At 44.9% G+C, this 22,797-nt stretch overlaps 1 protein-coding gene across 2 annotated transcripts in view; it reads right to left on the reverse strand.

The window, feature by feature from the left end:
- Nucleotides 1-10,090, reverse strand: part of CREBBP (CREB binding protein) — a 132,133-nt gene extending 122,043 nt beyond the window's left edge. The window contains exon 1 of one of the 2 annotated variants that reach the window (XM_060031649.1): nucleotides 9,791-10,090. In XM_060031649.1, coding sequence (XP_059887632.1) covers nucleotides 9,791-9,875 — 85 coding nt within the window. In that variant the 5' untranslated portion in view covers nucleotides 9,876-10,090. The remainder of the gene's footprint in view (nucleotides 1-9,790) is intronic. The other variant, XM_060031650.1, reaches the window with a different exon arrangement.
- Nucleotides 10,091-22,797: the final 12,707 nt, after the last annotated feature.

Here is a 22,797-nt window from a genome sequence, read left to right on the forward strand (position 1 = left end):
GTTCCCTATGCCTGGAATAGCACCTCACCCCGACTCCTGTTCATCCTCAGGTCTCAGTCACCTCCCCCAGAAGGCCTTCCAAGACCCTTAAGAAAAGACTCTGTCCTATGCCCCAATCATGGACCTCCTCTCCAAGGTACTCGGTCACAGCTCACTATAGCTGTCTCCCATGAAGGCAGACCCTGGACCTGCTGTGTCCCCACCACTAGATCTCCAGGACTGACATCACAGTGTAACAAATATTTTCTACATGACTGAAAAATCCTATATCTAAACCAATGAGTATTTTTGAAAATGCTTTCCATCTTTACAAGTTGGTCCCTTTAAAGGGACTTTGCCCTTTAGGTCATAAATATCTTAAAAGAACACTCTAGACAAATGAGGTAAGTAAATATACTCAGGGCTGTGCTGTCCAACACAGCAGCCAATAGCCACATGTGGCTATTAACATTTACATTAATTACAATTAAATAAAATTTAAAATGTAGCTCCTGACTCACATTAGTAATAGTTCAAGTACTCACTAGCCACAAGAGCCTAGAGGATCCAGTACTGGGAGTGTGGGTCTAGAACATGGCCATCATCACAGAAAGTTCAGCTGGACTTAGTATCAGGAGAACACTAGCATTTCAAACAAAGGAAATGTCCAAACTCACTCTTACCATTGAGAAGGAACCCATTTTTCCTTAACTTTCAAAGATTAAGAAAGTCACCAGTGTGAGCTAAAACACTGAATTATCACTAAAATAAGTTTTAGCTCACCAGTGTGAGCTAAAAATCACTGAATATGATTTTCTCAGATCTTTAAAAGAGAAGTTCAACTCTGGGCAGGTTGTGCTCTTCAAACAAAAACCAATCCCAGAGTAGTACAGGCACAACCAAAATAACACAAAAATCTATCAATACTTTATGCCTTGTTGCTTTCAATAAAAATTACTGATTAAATAAAATGTAAATAAGATTTAATGTTAGGGGCAAAAATTCTTTGTCCGCCATGGGGTGATTTTTACTAGCAAAATCCATAAATCACCACACCTAAAATATCTAGGAGACTGGAAAAACAGTAAACTCCAACTGAAGCAACTTCCTATTGTAGAATCTGTAGAAACAGAAAATCCCCACAATACAGGGAGGAGCTGAATCCATTCCTTTCAAGGTCAGTGGTAGCTGAATCAAAGAGGAAATTAAATTTCACTGCTCTTTCTTTCAACCAATTAACCTGACTAAACTGGATAGTGATTCAAAGGCCATTTTCTCCCCTGTTTGCTAAAAAAGAAAGACCATTTTTATAGCTTCTCCATGTTCACTTTTCCTTTTTCACTAAGTCCTAACCTAAATCAAGTCCCTGTTTTGAAACAATACGGGAAACACAGTTCCGTTTAGACTTCAATTTTCCAATAAAGAACAGTTTTTAACTTCAAACACAGACTGAGTAAAGTGTGTCAAACTCCTACCCATTTTGTGGGATTCCTGAATCTCAGCCTCTAATTCATCCCTTTGCAGGCTGGTACTGAGACTGCACCAGCCCTGGTGCTCCACGTGGAACAGGAAGGGGAAACATCTTCCTGTGTACTCAGCAAGAAACGTCCATGGATCTGGTTCTGGGTCAGACCCCTCACCTACATCAGTCCCATCCTCACCAGCCCAAGGGTAGGTGATGTATAGTACTTTCCCACAATGATACAATAATAATAGCCGCTGCAACCGGCTATATGCCAGGAACCACAGAAGTCCAATATGCAAAGCTAACCAAAGTGAGAAGAAATGGAAAATTCTAGGGGGGGGGGAAATCCCTTTTAGAGATGAGACTCACCCTCCCCAACGAAGTTCTAATGTAAAGTCACTGGCCCAAGGCACAGAGCTGATGAGCTGGAAGCTGAAATCCAGTGTCCACTGAGTGGAGGCCAGGGCTCCTTCCTCACTACCTGTATCCCAGTATAAAAAGCTCTGACATTTCCTTCAACTCTGAGTCATGGTTAGAAGGTTCTACTTTTAATCAAGTGACAAACACTCAAAATATTTTAATCCAAAGGAACTGGGTCAAACGCATACAGTCCATAACTGTCAAAGAAAACCCCAATTATTTGATATATTTCTATAGTTCCTGAGTGTTATCATTCAGTTTGTTATCAAATACCAAAATCCACTTTATTCAAATATTGTTCAAGCCTCATTCTACAGGCTATCAGAAGAAACAGTAGCTTATTTTTCTTGCTATTTCATTGGTTATTCTAAGTACAAAATTAAAACACATATAGATGGTACAGTTTTTATAAGGAAAATTCAAAATATTTGGGGGCAGTGCAAAGGGAAGCTTTTGAAATATAAAAATATTTTGCAGGACTTCCCTGGTGGCGCAGTGGTTAAGAATCCACCTGTCAATGCAGGGGAGATGGGTTCGAGCCCTGGTCCAGGAAGATCCCACATGCCGTGGAGCAACTGAACCCAGACACCACAACTACTGAGCCTGCGAGCCACAACTACTGAAGCCCACGCGCCTAGAGCCCATGCTGCGCAACAGGAGAAGCTACCGCAATGAGAAGCCTGCATACCGCAACAAAGAGTAGCCCCCGCTTACCGCAACTAGAGAAAGCCTGTGCACAGCAACAGTGACCCAATGCAGCCAAAAATAAATTAATTAAAATAAATCTAAAAAAAAAATTTTTGCTTTACAACAGAATTGTATAATCCCGTTAAACAGCTACAACTATTAAGAAACACCTACTATATACACAGGTGTATTAGAAAGACTGGCAAATTAAGAGATCTTCAAAGAGCAGCAGACGGGACATCTAGAAATAGGAAAGTCGGGTTTAACTGAGTGAAAATTTCTTCAGCATTAGATTTTACTATTCTTAGTGATGGTTCAACTAAACATTCTTTTGATTAATGGAAATGAAACATGGGGGAAAACGTTACACGGGATGATATCCAAGGTCTTTCTAAGGGTAAGGTTTTAAAAGAAAGGAATTTGACTTCTAGACATAGAGCTCAAAAATAGCCTCACTTCCCAAATTTAGAACAAGAAAACACCCTGAAGGCAGATTTTTCAAAGTCAGCAACATTCTGCATATTGTCTAAGAACTTGGGGGGAAAAAAAAAGCCACTTTTGCTTACTTCCATGCCTTTCATAAAGATACCCTCCCACCCCAATCTGTGATTCACATCTCTTCAAGTCAAAGCTCGAGGTGGGCAACCTTGCACATGGCTCTTTTCCGGCACTACTGTCAGCAAATCACAGCCCCCACAGAAAGGTGAACACGCAAAAGCCCCCAACAGACACTGGTGCAAGCGCTGACTTCCTGCATCAATGACTTGCTGCAATGTGACAATCCTGAAAGCTAAGCTTAGACTGAATTGGGAAAGTATGGCATCCCCTCCCCCAATTTATGCAAGAGCTGTGGATGCCACAGCAGGCCAGGGGAGCCCATCAGGCATGGGACAGTCTTCTGATAAGGGACGTGCCACTAAGGAAAGGCCTCAGAGTGGGCTCAGCGAACACTGGGCACACGTAATGGAAACCAGAGGGCATGGCCAGGAGCCTGAGAGCTTCTAAGAGACCATCTTGGACAACCTGAGAGGACTAGATGCAAGCCATGGGCTGAGATCACACCCACGGAGACGAAACTCTCTGAGTAGCCAGAGTGCTTTTCCCCACGCACAGAAGGCACAGAAGCCCAGCAGACTTCCCCAACTGCCTGGCTCCTTGCTCTGGCTCAGTGAGAGAAGACCAGGGGGCACCACAGAACAGGAGTACTAAGGCCCTGCCTCAGGTGCCACCTCCACTTGGACACCCAGCCCTGGGCTTATGCACATGGGGCATTCAGTAAACACTGGGTGAATAAATGAAGCCTTCTTCAATTGCCCTTTCTGACTCCTGCATTTGGGCACCTGACTGCATTTTATATTCTTTTCTCAAGTTTTGCCTCTATGTCTTATCTTTGTCAACATAGTTCTAAGCTACTTGAAGGCATCACCAGAATCCTTTGTACACTGCTACTGCATAAGGGGTACCTCAGACTGAACTGTAATATACACAGTAAAGAAACAGAATCACATATTTGTTTGCTGCTTAAACAGTCCATGAAATACACTTCAAAATTAGTAAGAATTTTCAGAACATACCATAGTGCCTAAGTTTTTGCAATTTTAAAATTTCATGGCCATCGTGTTCCTACAAAAAAATACAATTGAAAATGGAGGCAAAAATCAATAGTATTGGGCTTCCCTGGTGGCACAGTGGTTGAGAGTCCGCCTGCCGATGCAGGGGACACGGGTTCGTGCCCCGGTCCAGGAAGATCCCACATGCCGCGGAGTGGCTGGGCCCATAAGCCATGGCCGTTGAGCCTGTGCGTCCGGAGCCTGTGCTCTGCAACGGGAGAGGCCACAACAGTGAGAGGCCCGCGTACCGCAAAAAAATAAATTAATTAATTAATTAAAAATAAAATAAAATAAACAGTATTGATTAAAGAACTCCTGGCTATATACTGAATGTGCTACACTACAAAAAGATCTGCCTGCTTGTGCGCCTTTGTGGACACGCATACATGGCTACTACTGTTTCCAGAACCATCAGCAAACGTGGCTACCAGGGTGCACCCACTCTCCCCTGTCAGGACGGTGCTGGCACCAGGCACTGAGCACTCACTCCAGACCAGGCACTTCTCACACAGCATCTCATTCCACCTTCACCATCACCCTTGGAGATGGGGATGGTCATCCTCTCTTTTTCACAGATGAGGAAACTGAGGATCTTCAGAGCACCAGTCCCACATTACATCAGGGTCACAAACTGCAGCCTGAGGGCCAAACCACCTGGCTGCCGGTTTTTGTAATGAGAGTTTTTCTAGTTTTACTGGCACACAGCTGCACACATCCGTGTACATATTGTCCAGAGCTGCTTTCACACCAAAATGGCAGCACTGAGTTAGCTGCAGCAGAGACCTTGTGGCCTGCAATCTGAAATTATGTCCTCTGACCCTTTACAGAAAAAGCTTGCTGACCCATGTATTTGGGAATGGTGCAAACTGCAAGCCCCTCTCTCCAAGCCTCACAGCCCATCAGCAAACTAAGGCTGGGAGGGCCCGCAAGAAAGTGCCTCGGCTATGACCAATTTCTTGTGAGCACAAAACCTCTGTTGAGCAACATCTCTTCACATGCCCTTGGAATATACTTGAAATGCTGGTCTGAATGAGATAAAGAGGTAGTGTCCTGACTAATGTTACCCCAAGAACTAAAATGGCTTAAAGCAAGCTTTTCTAATCTTCAAAACTCACAATAAGGAACATTTCATCTTAACACGGGAAGGTATACTTTGGCAAAATCATTTTAAACTATTTTGTTCTCAAACACATTAAGTAAAAACACAAAGCTGGCACTTATGTAGCCCCAAATAATCACTTTGTCACACAACTATCAATAGAATGGCACAAGTCAGAAGTTGTAAAAATACAGGCTAACAATGTAAGCATCAACTTCCAATAGTAGGATTAAGCCTAAGTCCCTTTACAAGCCATTCTCAATTATGTTTGAGAATTACAGAATCAAATTCAAGCTTTAAACAGCAGTGATTCTCAATCTTTTGCTCTACTGTGAAGGCTCCCTTGGTGGGATTCATACTTACCTGCCATCCCCAAGGAACTTCAAATGAGGCCACTGTTCTCACCGCTCTCACAGTTATTCAAAAATCCCTACTCTCCTACTAAGTAAAAGCTAAGCAAGTCATGAAAAGCCCTAGAAGTCTCTACAAAAACTCACATTTCCTAGTTAGCCAGAACTTAGTAACGAGATGAAATAACCTAACTGGTCCTCAATTACCCACTGCAATAAACAAGAACGTTAAGACCAGTATAGGCCTTGAATAACACCCTGCTGCACCAGAATGAGAGGGAGGGGGGAGCTCCTACCCCAGGCCCCTAATAGGAAGAACACTCTCCTGTTCCATAGCTGCTGACAAACCTTCCCTACAGGGACTTAATTCACTTGCTGGAGTTATGCTACTGAAACTTAGCTGCTGACAAACTTTCCCTACAGGGACTTAATTCACTTGCTGGAGTTATGCTACTGAAACTTGCTAAGTACTGTAGTCTCCCGGGTCCATGATTGAAGTAAATTCCAGGTTTATCGATGTAGATTTATAAGATGAATTTATCAATTTACTTTAACGATCTAGGTTTGATTCTGGTTTTTACCCTTTATGTTATTTTGGGCAGATCACCTCTCTTAAGTCTGGTTCCTCAACTGGAATTGGCAGGAACAGTATCTTCCCTTCCTGCCTCACAGGTTGCTGTGAGGACCAAACTGAGATGATGGGGAGAAAAGCACTCCGATATGTAAACCTAAAAGGTCATCATTTTGCCGTAAAAGGTATTTCGGTTGGTAACAGTATTTACACCAAGTTTCTTTAAATATAGTTTTCTCTTGCACTTAAAGGGATTCACAGTATAAAATGTAACCACAACTGCTTAGGGACATTTATACAGCACAGGATGAAACATACCTGTGTTCAACTTTCAAAAGGCAGTCCTACAAAACTTTTTTATAGTATATCTGTTGAACATAAATTTGGCTTCAATAAAGCTGACCAAAAAAGGTCTACTGCTTGCCTAGATATTTATTTGTTCTGCGCTGTTAAATCATGAATCCCTGCTGCTGAAAGACACTAATATGCTGGTTTAATTTGGATATATTAAATAAAAAAGTTTCCAAAACACACACTGGTAACACAAAATCCTACTTCTCATAAAGGGTGCCAAGTAAAGGAAGATGACATTTGTAAAAAAGCGTTTACACCTTCAATGTAAAACAAGAAAATGCTTCTTCAACAACATCTGATACCATCAAATTCTGTGCCACTCCAGAAGAAAGGTTGGGGTTGGGTGAAAAGTACTGCTTTTCCTTCTTCCTCTTGTTACCTTCCTTTGGGGTACATTCCCTATTTCTGCATCAGCTCTGCATGCTCTCCTCAGAAACCTTCCCTGACCTCCCCAGCCTGCACTGATCTCTCCCATCTGTCTCTGGTGGCAATGACATTTATCAGAGATGCCGCCTTACCTCACTCGAGTGCATGCACATACACACTCCCCCTGCAGGCAGCATCCTGGCTGGTAACTGCCTTACCTTACTGGAGTGTACACACATACAAGCGCCCTGCAGGCAGCATCCTGGCTGGTAAGCGCCCCAGCATCAGGTGTACTATTCTGCCCCTTCCGCACACCCGCCCCGGGACTCAGCTGACACTGATGGCTCCACAGGCCAGTCCCCAGAGAAATGCACTGCATCGTGACAGTCCAAGTCACTCTTGTTTCTCAGGCCACCAAGGCCGCCTCCTTCTCCTCCTAACCCTTCAGCTCTTCCCATGCAGAGCTCCCCTCCCTCAAATTTTACCACATGAGCATGGAACATACCTTGCTCTGCCTGGCCCAATTTTATCCTAGAAGCCAAAAACACACCTCCCCTCACTAAAATGACGCTGTCTCTCTCAAGAATGTTATTCCCAGGTCTCTCCCCACTTTTCCACCTAACCAAAGGCTTTCACTCCTTTGACTAGTGTAATGTAATTGCTTTAGTTCTTTATTGGCTTTAATATACATCCTTAAGATCTCTGTTTTAGACTAGTAGTTATAGGAGACAAGGTTTTACCTTTTTTAATATGCTCAATGATGACCCCTTCTGTGGCCTACCACGCTAACAGACCCTCTCACAATAATGTGATGGTGATGATGTGCAACCAAGGACCCAACATAAATATGATGGTGAACTTATTCTTTGGCTTATTTAAACAGAACTGTTAAAAACTGACTTTTTTGTTCCACATTTATAAAAGAGCCCCAATGTCTTACAAGGATCAAAATTGGAAAAGGGGAAAAAAGTGGTCAAGAATAGAAAATCCTTTCTGATAAACTTTGTTGTGATTAGCAGCACATTAAGTAAATATGTGACCGTCCAATAACAGAACTACCCAAAAGCCAATCCTTTGGGCACCATCTTGGAAACAGCTGAAAGTATATAGTGGGACAAGCCTTTTTGTTACGTGTCATGTTACTAATTTGTCCTTCTTCATAAAACAAAATCTACAATAACCTCATTCAACAACAGAAAAGCTGCAAAGCCATTCAAAAGTTACCAGTTTCAAAGCACAAGCTTCAAGGCTGAACTTGTCTGGTACGATCTATGTTTCATATGATTAAAGATTTTTCACTCAAACATGCCGAGATTAATGAAGCAAAGGAGATCTATTCTGCAGTAAAATCATAAGTTTTTTTCAGGCAGTAAAATCAGAGTATTTAAATCTTGGTTGTTCCCACATTTCTCACTTCAGATAAGCCAATTTTACAAAATTAACATCAAACTCAACTCCTTATCAGTTTTTAGAAAGAGTATTATTAGTGACTTATATAGCGTGAGACTTACTGATTCCTCCCCACTGTTTAACAAATTTATTTCAACCAGACAAGAATCTTCTTATGACTGATTTGTTTTTAAAAAAATTGTTTCCCTCACTTCTACTTTAACTAACAGTCTAGGAATTGTATTAAAACTGAAGCCACAAAATTCAAGTTTTGTTTCAACAGTAGAAATAGATTTTTAGACCACTAGTATAAAAACACTAGCGGTCAGTCCCAGAAATATTTGCACAAGCTGAACAGCTGTGTCTACTGCAAATCTGAAGGCATTGCTGCAGCAATATAATTCAATTTGGACCCATTCATTATAAACTGATTTTCAGATGCTGCTACTCAAGACCGTAGTGGAGAAACGCAAGCTGCGCTGGGAATCAAATCATTCACAGCAGCGCACAAGTTTTTATTTTACTGCAAAGGAGAGTTCTGAAAGAGGAAATACAACTAGTTCATAATGCTACCGTGAACCAGCCCAGAAGAAGCTAGCATTATTAAATGAACAGAAAACTAAAATACTTCTCTTAAGTAACTGACATGATTACCTAAGGAAGTTTCCAAGGAAGCTGCTTAAAAGAATGATTTATTCAGTACCCTGATAAAAAAATTTTGGGGAAAAAATGTAATTCCTACATTCCTGAACATAATGTTTTAATATATATCTACACGGTAAAAACAACACAAGCGCCCTTGGAGACTGCAGCTCAGATGAATCTGCTATTTAACTTTCTTCCGAAGTCATACAAGTGAAATTAAACACTCCACAGCAACTTTCATGACATCTTGCTAACGAAGTTTGGGGTTGTGAAAAATGGAATGACTTAGGTGACCAGCAACAAGAGTTTTCAAAATAACTACTAAGCATTTTCCCAATGAGCACATTCCAAGTAACTTCTAAGTCGTAACTCACAGGCTGGCTGCTGCTAGGAGTGTCTTCTGGTCGCAGCCTTGTGAATGTGTTACCAATTCAGAAAACACTTCGGGTCCCCTTTCGGCTGCACTATTTTCTTTTCTCACCAGCAAACCTACCCTCCGCTGACATCCCTCCAGACAGCCACGCGTGTGTCGACACACGGCGGCAGAGGGAGGGGTACGGAATCACCACGCAGAAAAGACACGCTCCACTTTACTTTTTCTCGCTGGAAGTACCACTCGGTCTCCACGCGAGGAGGGTTCACCAACTCCGGGCGATCCGAGCGCACCCGGGCATGTGTTGCCCTACTCGGGCCCCATAACAGTCTTCCGACAAACTTCCCCCTCTGCGGCGCGGGTCCCGGGGAAGGGGCTGCGCGGTCCTCCGCTGAGTTCGGGTCCCCCAGGGGCACTCACCTCCAGGTGGGGCTGACAGCGACCCCCCAGGGCCCCTACCCCCGGCCCGGCCCCCTCCTCACCTGTGCTGTCATTCGCCGAGAAGCCTGGCGAGCTGAGTTTGGCTCGTTTGGGGTTGGGCGGTCCGTCCAGCAAGTTTTCGGCCATTTTCACCTGCTCGCGAAAACAGCCCCGAGCGCGGGCCGCGGGGTCGGAGAGGGCTCCGGGGCGGGGGTCGGCGCCAGCCCCGACCGGCTGCGAGGGGAGAGGAGCGAGCCGCGAGCCGCGCGAGCCGCGAGCCGCGAGCGAGCGCCGAGAGAGAGGGAGGGCGCAGGGCCGGGTGGGGGAGGCGGCGGCCAAATCTCAGCCACAGCAACAGCGCCCCGCAGCGCTCACCGCCCGCCCCCGGCCGCCGCCGCCGCCGCCGCCGCCGCCGCCGGCCGCGGCCCCCTCATCCCCTGCCCGCCTCCCGAGCGCGACACTCCGCGGCGGGGGCGCCCCGGCGGCCCGGCGGTGCCCCCGGGCCCGGCTGGCAGCGACGGCGCCCGGCCGGGCGGCTCAGGCAGTACCCGGGAACATGGTGCCGCCGCCGCGCCTCCGCCTCGCTCCCCCCCCGCGCCCCACTTAATTAATTCGCTCGCGGCCCGACGACCGGGGGGCTCCGGGCTCCGCTCCCCGCCCGCGGCCCGCCGCCGCCGCCGCCGCCGTGAGGAAAAACAATGCGCGAAGCGGGGCCGCCGCCGCCGCCGCCGCCGCGGCCCCCCCACCCCCCGTTCCGCCGCCGCCGCCGCCGCCGCTGCCGCCGCCGCCGCCGCCGCCGCCGCGGCTCCGGGAGGCCGAGCCGAGAGGCGAGCGGGGCCGCCGGACCGGGCGCCGAGGACCGGGCGGAGCGGGCCGGCCGGGCGGAGCGGGGTGCGCGGGCGGTTGTGGGGCCCGGGACCGGCGGGGCCGAGTAGATCGCGCTCGAAGCCCCGGTCGGGTCCGCGACAAGATGGCGGCTGTTGATTCCTCAATTAAAAAAAAAAGAAAGTTTTTTTTCTTCTCTTTCCAGAGCCTGAACGGGGAGGGGGAGGGGGCGGGGCACGCCGGTGCGTCACCCCCCCCGAGGCGTCACCACGCACGGCCCCCGCCCCGCCCCCTCCACCTGCGCCTGCCGCAGCGGAAAGAGCCGAGCACGCTCGGACGGAAAGGGCCGAAGATGCGGTCGCTGTGCGTCGTGCCGCCGGGCGGCGGGGCTGCTGGGCTGCCTGGCGGGGGCCGGGCCTGCGGGACGCCGAGCGCCGGGCATCGCCGCCACTTTTGTTCTGACGGTGACTGGGCGGCGAGGGCTCTGGCTACGACCTGGTCGCGAGCCGGGCCCCCAGGCGCGGAGTCGGCGCCGGCCGGGCCCGCCTGTCCCGCAGGGCGACTCTGCCAGGTCCCGGCTCCTCACGCCCCTGCCCCGCGACCCTCCTCCGCGACCAGGCCTGGCCACTTCCCCTCTCCGGATGCCATCGATGTGTCGTGGCCTCTGCAGGTTACATACTGCTCTCGGGTCCGCCTGCGAGCGGGTGCAGATGGGGAAACTGAGGCAGGAAGTGGCAGGGCCGGAATTCGAACTCCCCCACGTGAAGTGAGGGGGGCGCAAGACTCCTGAGCCCCTGTTCCCCAGCCCGATGAGATGGGGTCACCTGCATCGGGAGTTGGTGAGTGCTGCCTCCCAGACGGACGCGCTCAGCCTGCGCCCGGCCCAGAAGGTCCCATTACATTAGGGCTTAGGGCCTCGACGACCGGGGCGCGCCCCCCACCCCCACCCCAGGACAAATACCTGGACCCCACAGGTGTTCCAGACAGGTGTGCGGTCCCAGGGAGACCAGCCCGCGTGGCCACTCCCCGCAGGACAGTTCCACAAAAATCTAAGGTGTTCACATATCTCAGCTCCTTATCTGCTTCTCACAACTTGCCAGCGCTTCATCCGAAGTCCTCATCCGAAAGGTATCACCAGCAACCTGTTTCCTAAGCTAGAATCCTGTGAAACAGCACCGACTTCTCCCTCTCTCCCACCCACCAAGCAACCTGCCTTCCCAGGTCCTTTACCTGGACAAACCGCTCTTCGTCCCCATCCCACTGCCCCAGAGGCGTCTCGCATCTCCCAAGTGGCTACGATGGCAGCTTCCCACTTCAGTGTCCCTTGCAAACTGTATTTCTCCCCACGCAGCATCAGAGTTAACTTCTTGGAAAAACAGAGAAAGAACTGTGCTTGAAACAAATAGCTCCTACACATAGAAAAAAAAAAGCCCATATATATATATATATATATATATATATATATATATATATATATATATATATGGTCTGGGGGAAAAAAGAACATATGTATAGTTGTTTTAAACAAATATATATATGCAAAAAAGTGATTGTCTTCAAGTGTCAAGACTGAGTGATCTTTCTACTTTCTTCTCTTTATATTGTTCAAAATCTTGACTGCCCCCCATCCCTCCCTTCCACTTTCCATTCTTCACTCCACCCTCACTCCCCGACACCCACGCAGCCACTAGGAAGTTCTTACCATTCTGACCTTTTTATATTTTTGCAAATGCTGTTCCCTGCGCTGAGAATACATATACCTGGCAAACTCTAATCCCAAGACCCAGTTCAAACATCACCTACTCCAGGAAGCCCCCCCAGCTCAGTTTTGGGCTCCCACAGCACTTGTGGGCATACTTCTGTGAAGGCATACCACACACTTTCATTTTTCATCCTTCATGTCTTTATTTATCCATCAAATATCCCCTGAGAATCTCCTGAGGGCACTGCCACTGTGCTAATCTCTTGGGCAAAGAATAAAGAAAGAAATCTCTATATATTTGACGAGGCCAAAGAGCAAGGCCTGGAAATCAGAAACAGAAACATTCAGGAAGGCAATTTGCACAAGAAGGCAGAAGGTGTTTAGAGTCACAGAGTAACACAAGGCCAGTGGCATCCTATATCTGAATGTGCCTTGTGTGTCCCTCTCACCCCAAGTCTGTGGGCCCCTTGAGGGCAAGAGCCAGGTCTTAGTCATAGTACAGTGCCCTGCAAGAGGTAGGTTTGTAAAATTTGATGAATGAATGAACACTGTCAGGTTCCCCTGAGTCCTAGAGGCCTCCAGGACACCGAGAAGGATGGGCTCCAGCCTGAGGCAGCTCCAGGCCACTCACCCACAGAGGGGACAACGTGTCAGGTCACTGAGAGGCCACAGCCAGGACCTGCTTGGATCAGTAGGGACACCATCTGGCCTTCAGAGTCCCTGGGTAAATGGTTTACACAACAGTGGGCCCATGAGCTCATACCACCCCCTCACCCCCAGAGGGGGAAATTGAGGGCACCCGTCCCTGTAACCCAGAGGTAAGTGACCTGGATGTGTCAGGGCTGGGGCTGAAACAGAGGTCTTCAAACCTTCAAACCCCATGTTCTTCCTGCCTCACCACGCTCAACCCTGAAACATACCTGCTCTACAGACCTTTTTCTATCTCATTTGTATCCTTTTATTACATTCCTCTGGTATTTCTTGATATCTGCTTTTTCTTTCCTTTCTATGTCTTCTCTCCTTAGTCTGACTCCCGTCAAAGAACACCGCACTCAGACATCGACAGCAGAATAGCAAGGAAGGAAGTATGGTTCCTGTCTGCCCACCCTTAGCTTGGGATCAAGGTCGACACAGACAAAAGGGACCCAGCACTATTGAGTGCCTTCTGTATGCCAGGCCACTCTGCCACATGCTCCACTTGGATCAGGACTTCCCACAATCCTGGAAGGAAATATCATTGTCCACATTTTATTAAGGAGGAAATAAGGCCCCAAGGAGGGCCAGTCACTCAGCCACTAAGGGGCTCTGCTAGGTTGCAAACATAAGGTTGCCTCCTGCTCTCTCCATTCTCAGAGGCCGTGTCACCAAGGAATCCCCATTTACAGAATGCTTCGGGCCCGGGAGAGGAGGATTAGGTAGAAATAAATCAGGAGAGATTTCCTGAGAAAAGTCCATTTGAATCCATCAACTGCTGAATGGATAAATACAATGTGTTATAGCCACACAATGGAATATTATTCAGCCAGACAAGGAATAAAGCACTGACACAGCTACAACATGGATGAACCTTGAAAATACGATGTTTAGTGAAAGAAGACAGTCACTAAAGACCATATATTGTATGATTCCACTTATATGAAATGTCCAGAATAGGCAAATCCATGGAGACAGAAAGTAGATTAGTGGTTTCAGGGGGCTGGGGAGAGGGGGAGACAGTGGATGGTCGCCAAAGGTTATGAGGTTTCTGTTTGGGGAGATGAAAATGTTCCAAAATTAATGGTGATGAAGATTCACAACTCTGAGCTGAAAACCATTGAAATCTACACTTTGGGTGAATTGTATGGTACAGGAACTCTCTGTCAATCAAACTGGTTCTTAACATGTCGGTTTGGGAAGAAGTAAGAGAGACAAGGAAAGACAGAGGGAGGCTGGTGCTCCCAGCAGAAGGACACAAGTCAGGACCAGTTGGGAGAGCGAAAAAGGGATCCGCGTGGTGGCACCAAGTGAAAGCTTCTGGGGGGAGGGGCAGGGCGGGGTTGGATTTGATGTGTTTGGGATTTCCCAGGTGGGGGCTGAGGGATGAACTCAGCAGAAAGAAAACAGAGACCCAGAGTCACAGACTGAACTGGAAAGAGAGGACGTTGATGGGGGAGAATTGAGGAATGTGCAGCTCAGGCTCCTGCCTCGGACCCCAGTGGACATTCATGCTCAGCGGGCCCCAAACAGAAGCCGCAACCTTGTCTCCACTCCAGCTCTGCCTCAGGTGCTCTGCTTCCTGGGAATGGCTCCCAACTCTCTTCTTGGGGACCTCAGGGTAACTTCCCACTGTCCCCTTTCCTGAACCTTTAATCTCCCCCCTACCCCCAAGGGCTTCTTTTTGTTTGTTTTGTTTTGTTTTTTAATTAATTAATTTATTTATTTATTTATTTTTGGCTGCGTTGGGTCTTTGTTGCTGCGCACATGCTTTCTCTAGTTGTGGCGAGCGGGGGCTACTCTTCCTTACGGTGCATGGGCTTCTCATTGCAGTGGCTTCTCTTGTTGCAGAGCACGGGCTCTAGGCACGTGGGCTTCAGTAGTTGTGGCAGTTGGGCTCAGTAGTTGTGGCACATGGGCTTAGTTGCACCGTGGCATGTGGGATCTTCCCCGGACCAGGGATCAAACCTGTGTCCCCTGCATTGTCAAGCAGATTTTTAACCACTGCGCCACCAGTGAAGTCCCCACCCCCACCCCGGGGCTGCTTCTCCTCAATAAACGGTCAACCCTGATCCTGCCCCGTCTCCTCCATTCCCAGTCAAGCTGCTTGACCCAGTTGTCTACACTGGCCCGACTCACTTCTCTTCTCCCAGGCACGATTTTTATTTTTATTCATGAAAAATTTCAAACCAGTTCCAGAAAGTAATGTAGAGACACTTGTGTCTATATTGTTAAGGTAGACAACGTTAACATTTTGCCATATCAGCTTCAGACCTTTATTTTACTTATTTATTTAAGGAATCACATGTCAGAGACAGAGCTAAAGCCCCCATTTCCTGCCCCTCTCCCCCAAAGTCACCACTTTCCTTGGTGTATATGGTTACCATGTAAGATGTTTATTTTTACTAAGTCAAACCAAGTGGAATTGCCAATACTTGACTGTTTTTGATCCCCACCCCCCAACAAATTAATATGGTTGACCTAAATATGACATGTGCATACAAGTTTTTCATCCTGCCAAATTGAAACTGTATTCATTAAACAATAACTCACTATTCCCTGCTCTTCCCAGCCCCTGGCAACCACTGTTCTACTCCAAGCTTCATCTGTGTTGTAGCGCATGTCAGAAATTCTTTCCTTTTTAAGGCTGAATAATAATCCATTGTATTTATATGCTGCAGTTTGTTTATCCCTTCATCCATTGATGGATGTCTAAGTTGCTTCCACCTTTTGGCTATTATGAATAATGTTGAGTGTACAAATGTCTCAAGACCCTGCTCTGTCTTACTCCTTACTCTGTTCAGGCTGCTAAAACAAAATACCATAGACTGGATGATTTATAAACAACAGAAATTTCTTTCTTACAGTTCTGCAGGCTGGAAGTCCAAGATCAAGGTGCCAGCAGATTTGGTGTCTGGTGAGTGCATGCTTCCTGATTCATAGACGGCTGTCTTCTCTCTGTGTCCACACATAGTGGAAGGGATGAGGGAGCTCTCTGAGGTCTCTTTTATAGGGGGCACCCCTAACCTCCTGAGCTTTTTAAGGGTCAACTGAAAGGTTCCCCCACCTCTATTACAGTGTTTCAAATTTAGAGATATCTAGTAAGGAGAGTTCCACCACCCCCTCTTCCTTTTCAAAGCTGTCTTGACTATGCTTAGCCCTTTACTCTTCTAGATGAATTTTAAGGTAAGTTTTTCCAGGACCATAAAAAAAATTGGATTTTTTATTGAAACTGCACTGAATGTGTGGATTAATTTGAGGAGAATTGCCATTTAAAATATAGTGAGTCTTCCAGAGGAACATGTCATTCCAACACTATGGGATGTAATCTGCAAAATCCAAACTCTGGGAAGCTCTGCAGGACACGCAACTTGGACTTCTTTAACAAATAAATTTCAAAGAAAAAAACATAAAGTAGATGAAGGGAGATCCTGAATATAAGGGTACTTAAGAAACATAACAACCCTGATTCCAACAAGTTAAAATAATGAAACAACTGGAAATTGAAACACTGACTGGCATGAAATGATATTAAGAAATTAATGTTACATTTTTGTGTGTGATAATGATACTGTGATTATATATTTTTAAATAGTCCTTATATTTTAGAGGGATAGGCTGAAATATTTGTAGGTAGAATAATAGGATGCCTGGGAGGAGTAGATGGGAAAAGAGATGAAACAAGATTGGCCAGGAATTGACAGTTATGAAGGTTGAGTGATGGGCACTTGAGAATTCATTATATGATTCTGTATACTTTTGTGTATTTTGAAATTTTCAGAATAAAAAGTTTCTCAAATATTGAAATATTGAGTCTTTCCATCCACAGACATGCTTCATTTATTTAAACTTTCTTCTGTCATTTTTTTTTTTTTTTGCGGTACGCGGGCCTCTCACTGTTGTGGTCTCTCCCGTTACGGAGCACAGGCTCTGGACGCGCAGGCTCAGCGGCCATGGTTCACGGGCCTAGCCGCTCTGCAGCATATGGGATCTTCCCGGACCAGGGCACGAACCCGCATCCCCTGCATTGGCAGGCAGACTCTCAACCACTGTGCCACCAGGGAAGCCCTCTTCTGTCATTAAAAAAATATATTTATTTATTTATTTTTGGCTGTGTCGGGTCTTAGTTGCAGCATGCAGGATCTTTTGTTGAAGAGCGCAGGCTCTTGTTGCAGCACACAGGCTGCTCTCTAGTTGTGGCACATGGGCTCCAGAGCATGCAGGGTCAGTAGTTGCCCTGCGCGGGCTCTCTAGTTGTGGCACGTGGGCTCAGTAGTTGCAGCGCATGGGCTTAGTTGCCCCACGGCATGTGGGATCTTAGTTCCCCGACCAGGGATCAAACCCATGTCCCCTGCATTGGAAGGCAGATTCTTAACCACTGGACCACCAGGAAAGTCCTTAAATTTTCTTCTGTCTTGCAAAGTTTTATAACTTTTTCCATAAAGTCCTGCATATCTTTGGCTGATTCAACAAATTTGCCAATTACTTATTTACTAGTTCTAATCACACTAATAATTTTTCTCTAGCGTCTTTTGGATTTTCTATTTAGGCCATCAGATCACATGAAATGAAAACAATGAAATTTTGTTTCTCCTGTCCAATACTCATAACTTCCATTTATTTATCTTGTTATACACTGCCAGTTAGGTCTTTCAGAATAATGTTGAATTTAAACAGTGATAGATGCATCTATGTCTTGTTACCAACCTGAGTAAAAATAATGTTCTTGGTAGGTTTATTCATTCATTCCATAAGTACTCATTGACCAATTATTATGTGCCAGGCACTGTAGTTGGAATACAACAGCAAACAAATCAAAGGTCCTTGCCCTCACAGACCTTACATTCTAGTAGGCAGAGAGAGAAGATGAATATAATTAATGATTAAATTCTACAGCATATGTTAGAAGGTGATAAACACTATGCAGAAAATTAATAAGATAGGTTAAGGATGATCCAGAGTGTCAATGTGGGACAGGTGCAATTTAAAATAAGGTGATGGGGCTTCCCTGGTGGCGCAGTGGTTGAGTCCGCCTGCCAGTGCAGGGGACACGGGTTCATGCCCCTGGTCCGGGAAGATCCCACATGCCGCGGAGCGGCTGGGCCTGTGAGCCTGCATATCTGGAGCCTGTGCTCTGCAACAGGAGAGTCCACAACAGTGAGAGGCCCACGTGCCGCAAAAAAAAAAAAAAAAAAGGAACTCATAAGCTGTGTAAAAAATGTTTATGGAAAAGAAAGGGAACCTAGTATCACCAAAATGTCATTCTGGCCACTGGGCATAGAAGGGATGGGAGGGACAAGAGAAGAAGGAAGGCCAATTAGGAGACAATTGTTAACAACCCAGGCTAGAAACTATGGGAACAGTGGAAATGAAGATGGAGAAACATGGGCAGTTTTGAGAGAAGTTAAGGAAATAAATACCAAGAGATTTTGGAGATTAAGCATGGAAGTAGGGGGGATCAAGAATGGCTCCCAGATCTCTTATTTGGGAAAATGAGTGGATGGTGGAGATATTCATTATGATCAGGGACACAAGAAAACTAGTTTTTTTTTTTTTTTTTTTTTTTTTGCGGTACGCGGGCCTCTCACTGCTGTGGCTTCTCCCATTGCAGAGCACAGGCTCCGGACGCACGGGCTCAGCAAGCCGGCTCCGCGGCACGTGGGATCCTCCCGGGGCACGAACCCATGTCCCCTGCATTGGCAAGCGGACTCTCAACCACTGCGCCACCAGGGAAGCCCAGAAAACTAGTTTTGAGAAGGGAAATAATGATGTCAGTTTAGGGCATAATAAGTTAAAGGATCCTTTGACATCAATAAAAGGACACATCCAGCAGGAAGCTGCATACATAGGATATACTCTGGGCTGGATGTGCACATTCAGGAGTTATCAGCAAAGAGATGGCAACTGAATACAGAAGTGGATGAAATATCCCAGGAAGTGTGTAGAGCAGGAACAGGGGACCCAAGGTCAACGCATGGAAGTGTTCTAAGCATGTGGAGAATGAGCTTAATGGGGATAAAGTATTAGGAGAAACTAGTGTGGAAGTTACAGCTTTAGTCTTGGTGCTATGGTGGCTTAAGACTAAGGCAGAGAGAGTGAAGTAGAGACACTTGTATTGATTCCAGTGATACTTAGGGCTTCTATTCAGATATGCGCAAGGAGCTCCTATTGGATCAACCCTTCTGCAGATCACTACTGAAAATTCTGGACCAAACATTAAAAAAAGCACCTACTTAAAGGCCCTGGAAGGAAACCAAAAACAATACTGGAGGGGCATCAACCCTTGAAAGAATGGAACTGCATTAGATATTTCACATTTTTATGGTTTCTAGCCTGAGGGAAGGTTGCAGTAACCACCATTCCAGATGGTTAAAATTCCAATAGAAAACTCATAGCTCTATTGGTTTGAGGAACCAGGGGATGATTTGTGACAAGCACAGCTGCTGGAAAGGAGGGAGAGAAAACTTGGCAAGAACAGAAACAGAGATGAAGTGCTCCAAATTCTGTGTATAAACTGCCCAAATCTTTGGCTGACTCATAAATAATGCATGCATTGGCACCAAGCTAAGGCTAAAGGAACTGACCTGAGGTTTCAGCTGCTTCCCACTATGGGGAAGACAGAGTTTGCAAACAGGATCCAGCCAAGTTAAATGCTGGCTTAAAAAAAATCAACACTGTTCAGAGGAAGATAACAGGATTCAGAGTCTCTGTAATATATCATTCACAAACCAATCTTACTAGACATACAAAGACATAGGAAAATGTGGCCCACTCTCAAAAGAAAAGACAATCAATGGAGGCTGACCCCCAAATAAACAAGACATTAGAACTAGAAGACAAGGATGCCATAGCAATTATTATAACTTGTATTGGCCATATAGGGCTGCTGTAACAACATACCACAGACTGGATGGTTTTACTATTGAAATTTATTTTCTTACAATTCCAGAGGCTGGAAGTCCAAGATCAAGGTGCCAGTGGTGTTGGTTTCTCATGAAGCCTCTCTCTTTGGCTTGCAGATAGCCACTTTATCTTTGCTGTGTCCTCACAAGTCCTTTTCCCTGTTCATGCACATACCTGATGTCTCTTTCTTTTCTTGTAAGGACTCCAGTCCTATGGGATTAGGGCCTCATTTAACCTTAATTACCTCTTTAAAGGTCCTATCTCTAAACACAGTCAGAGTTGGGAGTTAGGGCTTTAACATATGAATTAGGGGGCAAAATTCAGTCCATAAAATAATTGTTCTCAAGGACAATATGTATATAAAGATATATAGATATAGATATAGATAGATACTTATAGTATATATAGATATATAAACACAGACATTTAGGATATAGGGTATCTCAGGACAGATGACAGGTACAGAAACGAATAAAAAGAACCAAATGGAAATTCTAAATATAATTTAATTAAAAATTCATTGGATAGGCTTGAGAACAGATCAAACACTGTAGAAGAAAAGATCAGTAAACTAGAAGATGAGACAATAAAACTACCCAAACTGAAGCTTAGAGAGAGAGAAAAAAAAAGCATGAAAAATAGCCTCAATGACTTGTGGGACAAGATCAAATGGTCTAACATGAGCAATTGGAGTCCTAGAAGGAAAGGAAAGAGAGAATGGACAGATAAACATTTTTGAAGAAATGATGAATGGAACTTTCCCATATTTGGTGACATACTCATCGATTCAAGAAACTCGGAAAAACCCAAGCTGTATAAACACAAAGAAAACTACATCCAGGCATTTCAAACTGCTGAAAACCAAAGATAAAGAGACAGTCTTGAAAGTAGACAAAGAAAAGTGACACAACAGATACAGGGCAACAAGAATCTGGATGATACTGACTTCTCATCAGAAACAATGGAGGCCAGAGTGCAATGGAACAACACCTTTAAATTTTTAAGAGGAAAAAAAATATCAATCAACTCCAATTCTGTACCCAGTGAAAATCTCCTTCGACATTTAAGGTGAAATAAAGACACTTCCAGATAAAACTAAGAGAATCTATTGCCAGGAAAACTTTTCTATAGAAATGCTAAAGGACTATCTTCAGACTAAAGAGAAACTGTATCTCCTGGAAAATTGAATTTTCAGGAAGAAATGAATGACATTGAAAATGGTATATATGGGCAAATATAAAAGAATATTTTTCCTCTTAATTCCATTAGAATACATATAAATGTTTGAAGCAAAATTTATAGGGTTGGCTTGATTGTAAAGTTTACAATGGGTGAAGATATAGCATATACAAAAACTATAGCATAAAGGATGGGGGAAGGGAGTAAATGGACCTGTTTCTACATTTTGGGAGCAGTAGCATAAGACTAGCTTTAAATAGATTGGGAAAAATTAAGGATGCACATTGCAATCCCTAGAGCAATTACTAAAGTAATATGGCACACAGATATTGCTAAAAATATTCAATTAATACCAAAAAGGCAGGAAAGGAGAAACACTAGAACAAAAATAGAAAGGGCAAACGTAAATCAAATGGTAAAATGATAAACCTAAATCCAACCATAGAAATAAGTACATTATATGTCAATGAACTGAACACTCCAATTAAAAGGCAAAAGTGGTCAGAGATTATCATACTAAGTGAAGTAAGTCAGACAGAGAAAGACAAATATCATATGATCTCACTCATATGTAGAATCTAAAAAATGATACAAATGAACTTATTTACAAAACAGAAACATACAGACGTAGAAAACAAACTTATGGTTATCAAATGGGAAAGGGGGGTGGGATAAATTAGGAGGTTGGGATTAACATATACACACTACTATATACAAAATAGATAATCAACAAGGACCTACTGTATAGCACAGGGAACTCTACTCAGTATTCTGTAATAACCTATATGAGACAAGAATCTGAAAAAGAATAGATATATGTATATGTATAACTAAATCACTTTGCTGCACATCTGAAACTAACACAACATTGTAAATCAAGTCTACTCCAATATAAAATAAAAATGAAAAAAAATTCTACAGCTTATAAATTTTAAAAAGAGGCAAAAGTGATCAGAATGGGTTTTTTAAAAAAGCAAAACCCAATTATATGCTGTCTGCAAAAGCTTGACTTTAAATAAAAAGACACAGGTTGAAATTAAGTGGATGGAAAAAGATATATCGTACAAGCAAAGGGACATAGGCTGCAGCAGTTACATTAATATCAGATAAAACTGACTTCAAGATACAAATATTACCAGAAAAAAAGAGGACACTTCATAATGATTAAAGGGTCAACTCATTGGGAAGGCATAAAAATCATAAATACGTGAACATCCACTTAAGACTTCCATTTGAAGATGGAAAACCAAACATATGCGTTTAGCTCCACTCCCTCAAACACCCTACTAAAATACTAAAATATATATTGCATTATTAAAGAAAACCCCAGGGACTTCCCTGGTGGTCCAGTGGTGAAGAGTTCGCCTTATACTGCGGGGGATGGGGGTTCGATCCCTGGTCAGGGAACTAAGATTCCCACGTGCCGCGGGGCAGCTGAGCCCGCATGCCACAACTACAGAGACCACACGCCCTGAAGCCTGCTCTCACCACAACTAGAGAGAGAAAACCTGCACACCACAAGTAGAGAGATGCCCGTGCGCCACAACAGAAAAAGATCCCGCATGCCGCAACTAAGACAGGGTGCAGCCAAAAATAAATAAATAAATAAAAATAATAATAAAAAAGAAAACCCCATACCTACAAAAGGTATAATGATTTCCTACTCACCCATTACCTAGATTTAACATTTATTCACGTCATTCTATATTCGTTTCTCCCCCCACCACAAAGTATCTTAAAATAAATTTAGTTTTTTAAAATTTTAAG

This window comes from Delphinus delphis, chromosome 15 (assembly GCF_949987515.2).
Source record: "Delphinus delphis chromosome 15, mDelDel1.2, whole genome shotgun sequence".
Classification (NCBI taxonomy): Eukaryota; Metazoa; Chordata; class Mammalia; order Artiodactyla; family Delphinidae; genus Delphinus; species Delphinus delphis.